Consider the following 14717-nt stretch of genomic DNA (forward strand, 5'->3'; position numbering starts at 1 on the left):
GCAGTGTAAACATACCGACAAACTAGCTTCAAACACCATAGACAGCAGTGTAAATATACCGACAAACTAGCTTCAAACACCATAGAGAGCAGTGTAAACATACCGACAAACTAGCTTCAAACACCATAGACAGCAGTGTAAACATACCGACAAACTAGCTTCAAACACCATAGACAGCAGTGTAAACATACCGACAAACTAGCTTCAAACACCATAGACAGCAGTGTAAACATACCGACAAACTAGCTTCAAACACCATAGACAGCAGTGTAAACATACCGACAAAGCAGCTTCCCCTCTTCTTCTCCAGGACCTGGCTGATGTTCCTGACGCTACAGACGGAGAACTTGTTGTTGTTGAGCTTGTCTCCTGATGTGGCCCGGGCGTACATGATGTAGTTCCCCTTCTCCTTCTTATCCTGGGTCTTCGACTCCCCTGGGGTGCACTCTGACCCCGAGTCATGCTGCGGTTACAAACCAAACACACACACACAGACAGAGTGAGTGAGTGAGTGAGGGAGAGGGGGAGGGGAGAGAGTGTGAGTGAGTGAGTGAGAGAGACACAGAGACAGACAAAGAGAGAGTGAGAGAGACAGACAGACACAGAAAGAACGAGAGAACGAGAGAGAGAGACAGAGAGAGACAAAGAGAGAGTGAGAGAGACAGACACCGAGAGAACGAGAGAGACAGAGAGAGAGACAAAGAGAGAGTGAGAAAGACAGACACAGAGAGAACGAGAGAACGAGAGAGAGACAGACCATTGCAGGTCCGGATGAGGTTTTGCTGTATTCCATGCATTTACCATCAGCAGGCTAGATTATCTAACTCACCGGCGAGCCAAAGTTGTGTCCCACCTCGTGGGCAAAGGTGATGTGCGAGACCTTCGGAGGGACATGGGAGGCGTAGTTCTGAACAGTGATGATGCCGGTATTCAGGGACTTCTTCTTCCCGTCAGAGTACAGCTTACTCTTCTCACAGATCCCTCCAGAACTCCCTGTGGACAGACAGACAGGTATTAGTGAGGGTCAGTCCATCTCTCCAGAACTCCCTGTGGACAGACAGACAGGTATTAGTGAGGGTCAGTCCATCTCTCCAGAACTCCCTGTGGACAGGCAGACAGGTATTAGTGAGGGTCAGTCCATCTCTCCAGAACTCCCTGTGGACAGGCAGACAGGTATTAGTGAGGGTCAGTCCATCTCTCCAGAACTCCCTGTGGACAGGCAGACAGGTATTAGTGAGGGACGGTCCATCTCTCCAGAACTCCCTGTGGACACACAGACAGGTATTAGTGAGGGTCAGTCCATCTCTCCAGAACTCCCTGTGGACAGACAGGTATTAGTGAAGGACGGTCCATCCCTTCAAGACCCATAATGCATCACAAATAGTTTTGGAGCGCCATGGTCTTCGCAAATGAGCCAGACAGGACCAGTCATTGTGTGTCAGTACCTGCAGGAGCTCCAACCCAGGCCAGACCCAGCACACCATCATCAAAGTCCCTGTCAGTGAAGACGTAGGCCAGACAGTAGTCATCATGGTTCTGCTCAGAGTTCAGCTCCAGGAACTTCTCCACGCCGATGTTAGCGAAGCGGAAAGGGTTGGACCGGTCCCTCTCATCTGTAGTAGTGTTGATCTGGAGCAGGAAGTGGCCACATGTTAGACATATAACAGGAAGTGGAAACAGGAAGTGATGTCACACCAGACAATAGAAAGTACAACAGGAAGTGGTGACTGGAAGTGGCATCATGACAGACAAACAGGATGCGGTAACAGGAAGTGACATCACTACAGACAACCAGAAGTACAACAGGAAGTGGGAACCGGTGGTGACTGATTGATTGACTGACTGAACGTTGCCAGGTAAAACAACTGTCTAGGGTCTCACCCGTATCCTCTTGACCATAAAGCTGATGTTCCGGATACCCATGAAGTCTGTTCCCTGGTAGATGGCATCAATAGCCTTGATGTGACTAGAGATCTGGAACAACAACAACAACAACAACAAGATGCATCAGAATTTACGTCATTATTCTGGAATGGAATCTTGACACACAGTTCTAAAAACATTATTGGCATGTTTCCCCATCCCCAAAGAACCCGGTATCACACAAACAATACACTTGGTGCTATTGAGGAATACTGTGTGCGTGTGTGTGTGTATCATCCAGTACCTGTGCGATGACAGCCTCCCTGGTCTTGTAGTACTTGAAGAAGAGGTGGTCTGTCTGGATGAAGAGTTGACAGGTGTTCTTCTCTATCTGAGCCGTCCTCCTCTTCCTCAGCAACACCGGGTCACTGGACGCCTCCTCTGCATGGAGCTTCTGGGAGGAGGAGAGGAAGAGGGGTGGAGCGAGGGGAGGGGGCTGTATTATTGTAGACTGTATTGTACCATCAGCTCCCCATGAGGATAAGAAATCCCTAATCTTCTAGTTTCATAGTATTATACATTCACTGATGAGATGTCGAGTCCAATATCTGACGCAATATGTAGTATCCACTGAGCTAAAAGACACTTACATGGAGTATCATCACACAGTTACATACACAGAGTATACCAAACACCTTCCTAATATTGAGTTGCACCCCCCTCTTTTGTCCTCAGAACAGCCTCAATTCGTCGGGGCATGGACTCTACAAGGTGTTAAAAGCGTTCCGCAGGGATGCTGACCCATTTTGACTCCAATACTTCACACAGTTGTTTCAGGTAGGCTGGATGTCCTTCGGGTGGTGGACCATTCTTGATACACAAAGGTGAAACTGTTGAGTGTGAAAAACCCAGCAGCGTTGCAGTTCTTGACACACTCAAACCGGTGTGCCTGGTACTTACTACCATACTCTGTTCAAAGGCACATAACTGATTTGTCTTGCCCATTCACCCTCTGAACAGCACACATACACAATCCATGTATCGCTCAGCTGGCTCTACGTAGAGCGTCCCCTGGGCGGCAGGTGGCCTAGTGGTTAGATCATTGGACTAGTAACTGGAAGGTTGCAAGATCAAATCCCTGAGCTGACAAGGTAAAAATCTGTTTTTCTGCCCCTGAACAAGGCAGTTAACCCACTGTTCCTAGGCTATCATTGAAAATAAGAATTTGTTCTTAACTGACTTGAGTAGTTAAATAAAAGGTAAAATAAAATGTCTCAATTGTTTCAAGGCTTAAAAATCCTTCTTTAACCAGTCTCCTCCTGTTCATCTACACTGACTGAAGTGGATTTAAGCTTTCACATGGTCAGTCTGTCAGAGAAAGAGCAGGTGTTCCTAATGTTTGGTACACTCAATGTATATACAGTAGTGCCATAGAGCCCTGGTCCAAAGTAGTGCCCTATATAGGGAATTATGGGTGCCATTTCAGACACCCCCCCCAGTCTGTTAACTCACCTTGTTTGGCTCCTCCATGGCGGTGGCCTGGTATTTCTTCATCCTCTCAAACACAGAGTGGTCGGCACAGCCCCCCTCTGGACCATACTTGTGGGGGTAATCTAAAGGGAGAGAAACACACGTTTACATTACCTGAAGTAACATTTGTCACCTTCACGACTTGCCACTTCATCCTCTTCAGCTACTCTTGGATGCCACCAGAGAGCTACTATATAGTCACCAGAGAGCGACTCCACAGTCACCAGAGAGCGACTCCACAGTCACCAGAGAGCGACTCCACAGTCACCAGAGAGCGACTCCACAGTCACCAGAGAGCGACTCCACAGTCACCAGAGAGCGACTCCACAGTCACCAGAGAGCGACTCCAGTCACCAGAGAGCGACTCCACAGTCACCAGAGAGCGACTCCACAGTCACCAGAGAGCGACTCCACAGTCACCAGAGAGCGACTCCACAGTCACCAGAGAGCGACTCCACAGTCACCAGAGAGCGACTCCACAGTCACCAGAGAGCGACTCCACAGTCACCAGAGAGCGACTCCACAGTCACCAGAGAGCGACTCCACAGTCACCAGAGAGCGACTCCACAGTCACCAGAGAGCGACTCCACAGTCACCAGAGAGCGACTCCACAGCCACCAGAGAACGACTCCACAGCCACCAGAGAGCGACTCCACAGCCACCAGAGAGCGACTCCACAGCCACCAGAGAGCGACTCCACAGCCACCAGAGAGCGACTCCACAGCCACCAGAGAGCGACTCCACAGCCACCAGAGAGCTACTATCAGTTCACACCCTCTGCTCCAGTATGCTTCACAAGTGTCCTAGCAGTTGAATGATTAGTCTACACTACAGATGACTATATGAGGACTTGTACCTTAATATATCAGGTAACATAAGGCACATCATTCTCTCAGGCACCACAGCTTAATAAAACAAACAGATGCTGCTGTGGTGCCTAAGAGAATGAAAGCGGCCAGCCCTAAGCCTGTCTCTATCCTCCAAATGGAAAACGAACAAACACTCTCACACAATTAAAAGATGACAAGAGGGGACATCAAAGCGTGTTTGTGTTTTTAATAGTGAAAGGAGCTGTATACTCCAGTACACACGCATACTACAGTACTTACTGATGTCGTCCTCGTGGTAGATAACTGAATGGAAGGGAACGTCCCGGTCCTTCAGGTATCGCTCAGCTGGCTCTACGTAGAACGTCCCCTGGTACGTCTGGATGAAGCCCTCAAACTTCCCATCCACCACAGACCCATGGCTCAGGGTACCTTTCTCACCTATGGAGAGAGAGAGGGGGGATGAGAAAGCAGGAAACCGGAAAATAAACATTTGAGGAACAGAATCAGAACCAGGAATGAAAGTGATCTACACTGTTCTGGAACAGAACCATTATTTTAAAAGCATGGGAACTGGTTATTAATGTTATTTTACATTCCAGGTATTTTTTTCCCTCAGTCCAACAGAAAATGCAACAAAGCACCTATGCAAAGCCCTCACTCTGTCACTCAGAAACTTCTTCCAGTATCTGCCTGCAGCAGGAAATCTTTACCCGTATGTGTGTATGTGTAGGCTACCTGTCCCTCCCCCTCTCTCTGAAGCATAGTGTCGTGAAGCTGGCCTGATGGGGGAGGTTTATGACCCCCATAAATACCTTTCCCCTTTTTCCTCTCTCTACTCTACCGATGTGACTATTGAGATTCGCTTTGTTAACATGGAGAGTCTGGTAACATCAAAAGGTGGGAGACAGAACCATATTTCAGTAATCCAACCAGTTGAAAATATGCGTTGGTACTTAATGAATATGATGTCAGATCAGTTGGCGTCTGAGACATTATTACTGATAAGACAACATAAACTGTATCTTGGAAAGTCTACACATTCTAGTTATCATATTCACATGGAATTGTTGTGCAATTTAAATGTTTAAATATTAAAGATAGAACATTTAAAGATTAAATGTAATTGTAGCTCCTAAATGAGAGAATTGGTTTTCATGAGTGAACTATGCTCAACTCAGTGGCCCCGCCCATGTGAACAGACACTGGTTGTAAACTATGAAACATGGCCCTCTCTCCCAACCCTATATAAGCCCCTTTATGAAAATGTAACTTCCTGTTCCAAGGACGTGTGGACTTGAGGTCCCCACGTTGAAAGGAGAAAGACCACCTACAGAGCTAAGCCAACCTCAGCAAGAACCTAACGAAATTAGCATCGAATTTCAATGTGAAGGTGACGACCTACACGCCGGAAGGATGAATTTCGACTATACCAGAATACAGCATGAGCATATAGCATGGCAACTTGGTATGAGCTTTGAACTCATTCACTAAAGAAGTGATAACTCCCAGCCATCGCGTTAGAGCAGCAACTGTAGACGTGGGCTAGAAGAGGACGGACAGAGTATATGTCCTACCACACGACGACGGTAGTACCAAGTATCCATTCTAACACGGGACATTCTTCAAAGGACAATCCGGCCTCCCATCTACGACCAACCGATCCGAAGCGCAGCTCAGAGTAAATATTTAGTGTATTTTCCTTTTCCAAATGGGCGGTTATTTAGAATGTATAAGATTCTGTATTTACGATAGAGTAGCTGCCTACGGCCCAATAGAGACATAGCTTCTCCCTTTGTTCCTCAGTCTTCCCGCTCTTTCATTCAAAACCCAACCCCCTTTCTTTGTGTAACCAGTCGTCATATCTGTTCCGTTCGCTAAGGACGTTTTCCTTTTTATGACATAATTTGTAATCAATGTATGATCCATTCTGTGTAGATGTAATTCTGTGTGATTATTTAGGTTTTTGGTAAACAAATAATTAAACCAAATTTTGTATTGCTGATTCAACTTGTTAGCCAGGGTTCGTGAAGATAACCAAGAATTTACAACTTTCAGATGAGACTGAATAAGGCGACGATTAAATATTGACTGCTATTGATGTAAAATATTACCAGGTCTTTAAGAGCTTATTCAGGAGATAACAGCTCTATAAACATTATTTTGTGGTGCCCCAACTTTCTAGTTAATTATTTACCTGATTAGCTTAATCAGGTAATATTAATTACAGATGCTGGTTAAGGATACTATAGTTATCATGTTTTACATGGGATGTATAAAAAAAAAAAGTACAAAAAAGGTAAAAATGTGTTTTTATTTAAAATTCTGGTGCCGATCTTCACACACAAGCTCGATAGCTAGCTGGTCCAACGTTTAAGGTCAGAGCTCTTAGAATGTCTTTAAAGATCAAAAGACATTCCAAATTCTTTCCTAGAAGCCGCTCCTCTGTAGGTATAATTCCATGGGTCTAATTCAGATAATTCCATGTCATAACAACAAGATGCCCAGCGCTTCAAGCCAAGCCTCTTTCACCCGCTCTCTCTACACACCCGCAAAAATTTCAGTCGTATCAAGCGCCCTACACTTGTCTGTCCAATGCATGTAAATAGCTTGCCCATTCCATAGCAAGCTTCTCTATTCGTACTGATTGGTAAAGTAATTTAATTTGATTTCAGAGGTTTAAAAAGGAACCGAAAGAAACAATATAAAAACTGTTCGTTTTTTGGAGGTTTGAACCAGTTCAGAACTTACATTTCGCTGATTGAAACCGAAAATATTTAAAAATAACTTATTGGCCAAGTCCAGGTATTCTGTCTCTCTCTCTCCCTTTGCTGTTTTAAATATTTTCGGTTTCAACCCATGTTGGGGAACCAAATGTAAGAAACTGAACTGAAAACAGGGAAGGGAGAGAGAAACAGAATACCCGGACTTGGCCAAAAAGTTATTTTTCAAAACTACCACAACCTCACTCAGGCAATCTTTATTGGGGGGTTTTAGATAGATGCATGGAACTGTGTCATCCAAAGGGAATTTCTCTTGCACAAAATACAAGTTGATTGCAACACACAGCTAACACAACACATACAGATGAACTCATAGAATGGACACACAGGCCCCCCGCAGTGGTTAAGGGCGCTGCACTGCAGCACCAGCTGTGCCACCAGAGACCCTGGGTTCACGCCCAGGCTCTGTCGTAACCGGCCGCGACCGGGAAGTCCGTGGGGCGATGCACAATTGGCCTAGCGTCGTCCAGGTTAGGCCGGTAGGGATATCCTTGTCTCATCGCGCACCAGCGACTCCAGTGGCGGGCCAGGCGCAGTGCACGCTAAGCAAGGTTGCCAGGTGCACGGTGTTTCCTCCGGCTGGCTTCCGTGTTGGATGCGTGCTCTGTTAAGAAGCGGTGCGGCTTGGTTGGGTTGTGTATCGGAGGACGCATGACTTTCAACCTTTGTCTCTCCCGAGCCCGCACGGGAGTTGTAGCGATGAGACAAGATAGTAGCTACTAACAATTGGATACCACGAAATTGGGGAGAAAAAGGGGGTAAAATCAAATAAAAATGTTTTTTTTTTTTTTTATGGACACACAATTACAGAGTCATCAAAAAGTATTTCACACCACTTGACTTAAATATACCTTTTTTTTTTGCAGCCTGAATTCAAACTGTAAAAAACACATAAACCATTCTCACCCGTTTACACCCAATAGCCTATAATGACAAAGTGAAAACAAGGTATTAGACATTTTTGCACACTTTTAGAAAATCAATAACAGAAATATCTAATTTATAATAAGTATTCAGAAATAGATAATGTCCAGGTGCTTCTACACCTGCATTGCTTGCTGTTTGGGGTTTTAGGCTGGGTTTCTGTACAGCACTTTGAGATATCAGCTGATGTACGAAGGGCTATATAAATAAATTTGATTTGATTTGATTTGATATATGCTAGTCAATACATGTTAGAATCCCCTTTGGCAGTGATTACAGCTATGAGTCTTTCTGGGTAAGTAATCTAAGAGCTTTGCACACCTGGAATGTATAATATTTGCCCATTATTCTTTGCAAAATCAATTTGTTTGTTGATCATTGCTAGACAGCCATTTTCAAGTCTTTCCATAGATTCTTAAGCAGATTTAAGTCAAAACTCTAGCTCAGTCACTCAGGAACATTCACTGTCTTCTTGGTAAGCAACTCCAGTGTAGGTTATTGCCCCGTTGAAAGGTGAATTATTGTGGAAAGCAGACTGGACCAGGTTTTCCTTGTAGAATACATTTTCAAAAGTAAAAAAAAATTACAAGCATACCCATAACATGATGCAGCCACCACTATGCTTGTAATGTGTTGTATTGTATTGTATTTGCCCCAAATATAACACTTTGTATTCAGGACAAAAAGTTAATTACTTTGCCAATATTTTTTGCAGTATTACTTTAGTGCCTTATTGCAAAAAGGATGCATGTTTTGGAATATTTTTTATTCTGTATAGGCCTCCTTTTCACTCTGTCAATTAGGTTAGTATTGTGGAGTAAATACAATGTTGTTGATCCATCCTCAGTTCTATCACAGCCATTCAAATCTAATCTCACCATCAACCTTATGGTGAAATCCCTGAGCGGTTTCCTTCTTTTCCAGCAACTGAGTTAGGAAGGATGCCTGCATCTTTGTAGTAACTGGGTGTATTGATATACCATTCAAAGTGTAATTATTAACTTCACCATGCTCAAAGGGAAATTCAATGTCTGCTTTTAAAATGTTTACAGATCTACAAATTGGTGTCCTTTGCGAGGCATTGGGAAGACCTCCCTCATTTTTGTGGTTGAATCGGTGTTTGAAATTCACTGCTCGACTTAGCAAACTTACAGATATAATTGTATGTGAACCCCGTTCACCTAGCGGAACCCCTCGCCAAGAGCCAATGAAATTGCAGGGCGCCAAATACAAATCAACAGAAATCTCATAAATCAAATTTCTCAAACATACAAGTATTAGGCACCATTTTAAAGATAAAATTCTCGTTATTCCAGCCAGTGTCTGATTTCAAAAATGCTTTACAGCGAAAGCTCCACAAACGATTGTTAGGTCACCACCAACTCACAGAAAAACCCAGCCATTTTTCCAGCCAAAGAGAGGAGTCACAAAAAGCACAAATAGAGATAAAATTAATCACTAACCTTTGATGATCTTCATCAGATGACACTCATAGGACTTCATGTTACACAATACATGTATTTTTTGTTCGGTAAAGTTCATATTTATATCCAAAAATCTTATTTTACATTTGCGTGTTATGTTCAGTAGTTCCAAAACATGCAGTGATATTGCAGAGAGCCACATGAATTCACAGAAATACTCATTATAAATGTTGATGAAAATGTCGATTCACTCCCAGGAATCGCAGTTTCACAATAAATGCTTGTTTGTTCGATAATGTCCAAATAGCTTCTTTTGTTAGGGCGTTTGGTAAACAAATCCAAAAGCGTGTTCAGGTCCAGTCGCACGAAAAGTTCCAAAAGTTATATTACACTTGTCAAACTAAGTATAGAATCAATCTTTAGGATGTTTTTATCATAAATGTTTAATAATGCTCCAACCGGAGAATTCCAATGTCTGTAGAAAAACAATAGAACGAGAGATACCTCATGTATCTCATTTGGGAGCGGCAGGGTACCCTAGTGGTTAGAGCGTTGGACTAGTAACCGGAAGGTTGCAAGTTCAAATCCCCGAACTGACAAGGTACAAATCTGTCGTTCTGCCCCTGAACAGGCAGTTAACCCTGTTCCTAGGCCGTAATTGAAAATAAGAATTTGTTCTTAACTGCCTTGCCTAGTTAAATAAAAGGTAAAATAAGAAATGCGCGTGACTGAGAACGAGGCTGCTGGCCTAATCTAGACCCCTTAGTCATCCGGCCCCCTTTCACACGAGAAGCTTGAAACAACGTTCTAAAGACGGTTGACAATTATAGTGGAAGCCTTAGGAAGTGCAAAATAGCCCATAGTTCAAAAACGAAAAACCTCAGATTTTTTCTCTGGTTTTTGCCTGCCATATGAGTTCTGTTATACTCACAGACCTCATTCAAACAGTTTTAGAAACTTCAGAGTGTTTTCTATCCAATACTATAATAATATGCATATATTAGCATCTGGGACAGAGTAAGAGGCAGTTCACTCTGGGCATGCTATTCATCCAAAAGTGAAAATGCTGCCCCCTATCCCAAAGAAGTTAAGGCGTATTGTGTGTAGACCAGTGACACAGCTTAATATAACACAAGAAAATGTGGAAAAAGTCAAGGGGTGTGAATGCTCTCTGAATGCACTGTAGTAACATCAGTCCTCACCATATATTTCTCCAGTGTAGATATGAGAGGTGTCATAGTTCACCTCCTGTCCTCCCATGTCTACCTTCAGGTCCTCAGCAAACAGACTGGTATCTCTCTTCATCCTCAGGTTAAAATGTCTGACAGACAAGAAACAGAGGTTAAGTACCAAGCTATTCATGCCACATTTCTGTATGGTTTATCTGATTAGGGACAGATACAAACACATTGACTTGTTGATTAAACAACCACCTGATGTGTGTGTGTGTGTGTATAGATATATATACACAAATATGTTTAGTTACATGCTATAGCTGTTGAAGCAGCTACTCTTCCTGGGGTCCACAATATGTCCATAAACGGAGCCAAAGAAAAAGGCACAGGCCTAGTAGCACTAAGACATGAGCTGTTTCGTGCTTGTGGAGAGACGGATCTGAACAAACTAGCAAAGTTCGAAAGACACGTTCTGAAACATCTGTCTTTCATAAGGTCTTGTTTACCATTCTGAGTACACCACCGAGATGCAACGTTTCAGCTACGTTTCAATTACCCGTGATGATAACGGTCTCTTGTCTCAAACCCTTTACTCCTGTGACCCTGTATTAATGTATATTGAGAATAGAATGTCTGTTCTATAGAATATATTTCTATGGTCTGAACATTGCAATACTATGGCTCAAGTTGTTATTGTAAAAAATAATTTAAAAAATTAAGTGTTTGTGTTCTCAATAACATAGGCCAACCTGATTACATAAATTAAATAATAAATACAAATATAAGAAACTCTGGATGGAAGGAACTAGGCCTTTATTTTTCAGGACTCGGGAGAAAATAAAATGCAAATGAAAGCGAGACGCAGAGATAAAAGACAAGGACATTGGCTCAGCTGAAAATAAAAACATTTATTCGACTTTTTTTTTTTTTTGCGTTTCTTCTTTTTCTCTCCTGAAAGACGGTGAAAGAGCACTAAACATTATTTCCAACACCAACAGAGAAATGAGGTCATCTTAAAAACAGTGTGGCTTTACTGCATTTTTAAAATGATGTTTTGGGGGGGATACAAACACACACAAAAAAAAGTAACATTGTCAATAATTGAAGAACTTAATTCATTACTTTCCGTATGGCTCCTCAAACACTAGAACAGGGAAAGAAACTACATTTTGAGTTGGCCAATCAGGGGCTTCTCCCAAAATAAAACTACAAGGAGGTCTATATAGCCTGAATAGCAAAGAGTCCCATCTGGAGGAAACCTGGCACCAAACCCTGCGGTGAAGCATGGTGATGGCAGCATCATGCCGTGGGGATGTTTTTTCAACGTCAGGGAAAGAGACATCAACAACTCGTCCACGGGTGCCCAGTGTGGCGCCCCCTGTTCCAACCGGGTGCCCAGTGTGGCGCCCCCTGCTCCAACCCGGGTGCCCAGTGTGGCGCCCCCTGCTCCAACCCGGGTGCCCAGTGTGGCGCCCCCTGCTCCAACCCGGGTGCCCAGTGTGGCGCCCCCTGCTCCAACCGGGTGCCCAGTGTGGCGCCCCCTGCTCCAACCTCCAAGCATGTTGGTGTGTCTTTGAGATACGTCTTCTTGGTTGAATTGCTGCAAAGAAACCACTACTAAAAGGACACCAATAAGAAGAAGAGACTTGCTTGGACCAAGAAACACGAGCAATGGACATTAGACCGGTGGAAATCTGTCCTTTGATCTGATGAGTCCAAATTTGAGATTTTTGGTTCCAACCGCCAAGTTTTTGTCAGACGCAGAGTAGGTGAATGGATGATCTCCACATGTGTGGTTCCCACTGTGAAGCATGGAGGTGGTGGTGTGATGGTGCTTTGCTGATAACACGGTCAGTGATTTATTTAGAATTCAAGACACACTTCACCAGCATGGCTCCCACAGCATTCTGCAGTAATACGCCATCTCATCATTTGTTTTTCAACAGGACAATGACCCAACACACCTCCAGGATGTGTACGGGCTATTTGACCAAGGAGAGTGATGAATTGCTGTATTAGATGACCTGGCCTCTACAATCACCCAACCTCAACCCAATTGAGATGGTTTGGGATGAGTTGGACAGCAGAGTGAAGGGAAAGCAGCCAACAAGTGCTCAGCATATGTGGGAACTCCTTCAAGAAGGTTGGAAATCTAAAATCTATTTTGATTTGTTTAACACTTTTGGGTTATTACATGATTCCATGTGTGTTATTTCATAGTTGATGTCTTCACTATTATTCTACAGTACAAATAAAGAAATACCCTTGAATGAGTAGGTGTGTCTAAACTTTTGACTGGTACTGTACTATATATATACACACACATACATACATACATATATACATACAAAAACACACACACTTACAATGAGTGTACAAAACATTAAGAACACCTTCCTAATATTGACTTGCACACCCCCTTTTACCCTCAAAAAGGCCCCAATTCGTCTGGACATGGCCTCTACAAGGTGCTGAAAGCATTTCACAGGGATGCTGGCCCATGTTGACTCCAATGCTTCCCACAGTTGTGTCAAGTTGGCTGAATGTCCTTTAGATGGTGGACCATTCTTGATACACACGGGAAACTGTTGAGTGTGAAAAACCCAGCAGAGTTGCAGTTCATGACACACTCAAACCGGTGCGCCTGGCACCTACTATCATACCATGTTTAAAAAGGCACTTAAATATTTGATCTTGCCCATTCACCCTCTGAATGGCACACATACACAATCCATGTCTCAAGGCTTAAATATCCTACTTTAACCTCTTAAATGTAATGGCAAAATTTAGACGTAACCAAAAGTAACTGCTATTCATGTGTAATTACATGTTTCTGACATGCAGAAACTTGGATATCTGGAAAGAAGACATCTGCAAGATTATGAAGAAATGATCAGAATATAGATATGAGCGACATAGTTCAAAATACACAAGATCAAGCACACACAAAATAACCATCTTTCATTGACAAGCTATAAGTGAATTATTGATGACAAGAGCTGGAAACACAGATGGCTTCCACAACGTGAACAATATCAACAACAGAAAAAAATGGGATCGATAGAACTAACAACTAGAAATGGGCAGATGTTTTAGTAAGTGGTGTCAGGTGTGGTCACGGGGATGTTTTCATGTGTCCCTAAACGTCTCCAAAGTGCACTAAGTCTGTAAATTCGATCATTCCAGTGCTATTACATATTTGGAATCCCTAAATGCTATTTGCTCAGTCTAAAAACACACTTTCTACCATATCAACCTCACTCAAGCATAGTGGTGGTGTTATGGGATATCCAGGGTACATTCGAGTGTCCTTTCAACCTCTCCAAAGTGGCCGAATGTGTTAATTGCACTGTTTTTGCACACTAAAATGTGCCTTAAAGTTATTTTTCACTATAAAAACTACATTTCTACAACGCCAACCTCTCTCAAACATTGTGATGGTGTCGGGTGGACATACAGGGGATACGGATGCAAGCAGGCAAAATCATATTTTTGATGCGCAAAGATAGTCATTCGGTGGACTTTCGATGTTGCCCTTAAGTCAAACATCAGATAATAGGCTAGATTTGTTCCTACCAACCTAAGGATTCATTTAATACTCTCCCATGTAGCTATAGCTCAAACACAGACCAAACCAAAGCTTACCGTGTTTACATTTTGTCTCTCAGGGCTGGTGATCAATAACGGTAGATCACAGCCAGACAAATAAGACCTTCTCATGATCTGTGGAGTCCCGGCTTTTGGTGTGAATCAACGTATTTCCCGGGTTTATTTAGTTTATGCTTTCCAAAACGCTAACCGGATTGATGGTAGCAGCCATCTTTCAACCGCACAGTTAACTAGTCCAACGCGCTAACCATTGCACTCCACGAGTAGCCTGCCTGTTGCGCGAATACAGTAGAAGCCAAGGTAAATTGCTAGCTGGCATTAAACTTATCTTATAAAAAACAATCAATCATAATCACAAGTTATAACTACTAATCCAGTTTAACAGGCAATAATAACCAGGTGAAATTGTGTCATTTCTCTTGTGTTCATTGCACGCAGAGTCAGGGTATATGCAACAGTTTGGGCTGCCTGGCTCATTGTGAACTAATTTGCCAAAATTTTACATAATTATGACATACATTGAAGGTTGTGCAATGTAACAAGAATATATAGACTTAGGGATGCCACCCGTTAGATAAAATA

The 14717-nt window shown here is 43.1% G+C and overlaps 1 protein-coding gene across 2 annotated transcripts in view; it reads right to left on the reverse strand.

Moving 5' to 3' along the window:
* Positions 1–14717, reverse strand: part of LOC109897681 (disintegrin and metalloproteinase domain-containing protein 10) — a 35566-nt gene that overhangs the window by 16024 nt on the left and 4825 nt on the right. For both annotated transcript variants that reach the window (XR_004211147.1, XM_031832983.1), the window contains exons 3-10: positions 10554–10672; positions 4503–4661; positions 3376–3476; positions 2168–2317; positions 1882–1974; positions 1446–1629; positions 830–993; positions 280–463 (exon numbers count right to left, since the gene is read on the reverse strand). Coding sequence is in view for 1 of the 2 variants with exons in the window: in XM_031832983.1 (XP_031688843.1) it covers positions 280–463; positions 830–993; positions 1446–1629; positions 1882–1974; positions 2168–2317; positions 3376–3476; positions 4503–4661; positions 10554–10672 (1154 nt within the window). In the remaining variant the exon portion in view is untranslated. The remainder of the gene's footprint in view (positions 1–279; positions 464–829; positions 994–1445; positions 1630–1881; positions 1975–2167; positions 2318–3375; positions 3477–4502; positions 4662–10553; positions 10673–14717) is intronic.

The sequence above is a fragment of the Oncorhynchus kisutch genome, linkage group LG10 (assembly GCF_002021735.2).
Source record: "Oncorhynchus kisutch isolate 150728-3 linkage group LG10, Okis_V2, whole genome shotgun sequence".
Classification (NCBI taxonomy): domain Eukaryota; kingdom Metazoa; phylum Chordata; class Actinopteri; order Salmoniformes; family Salmonidae; genus Oncorhynchus; species Oncorhynchus kisutch.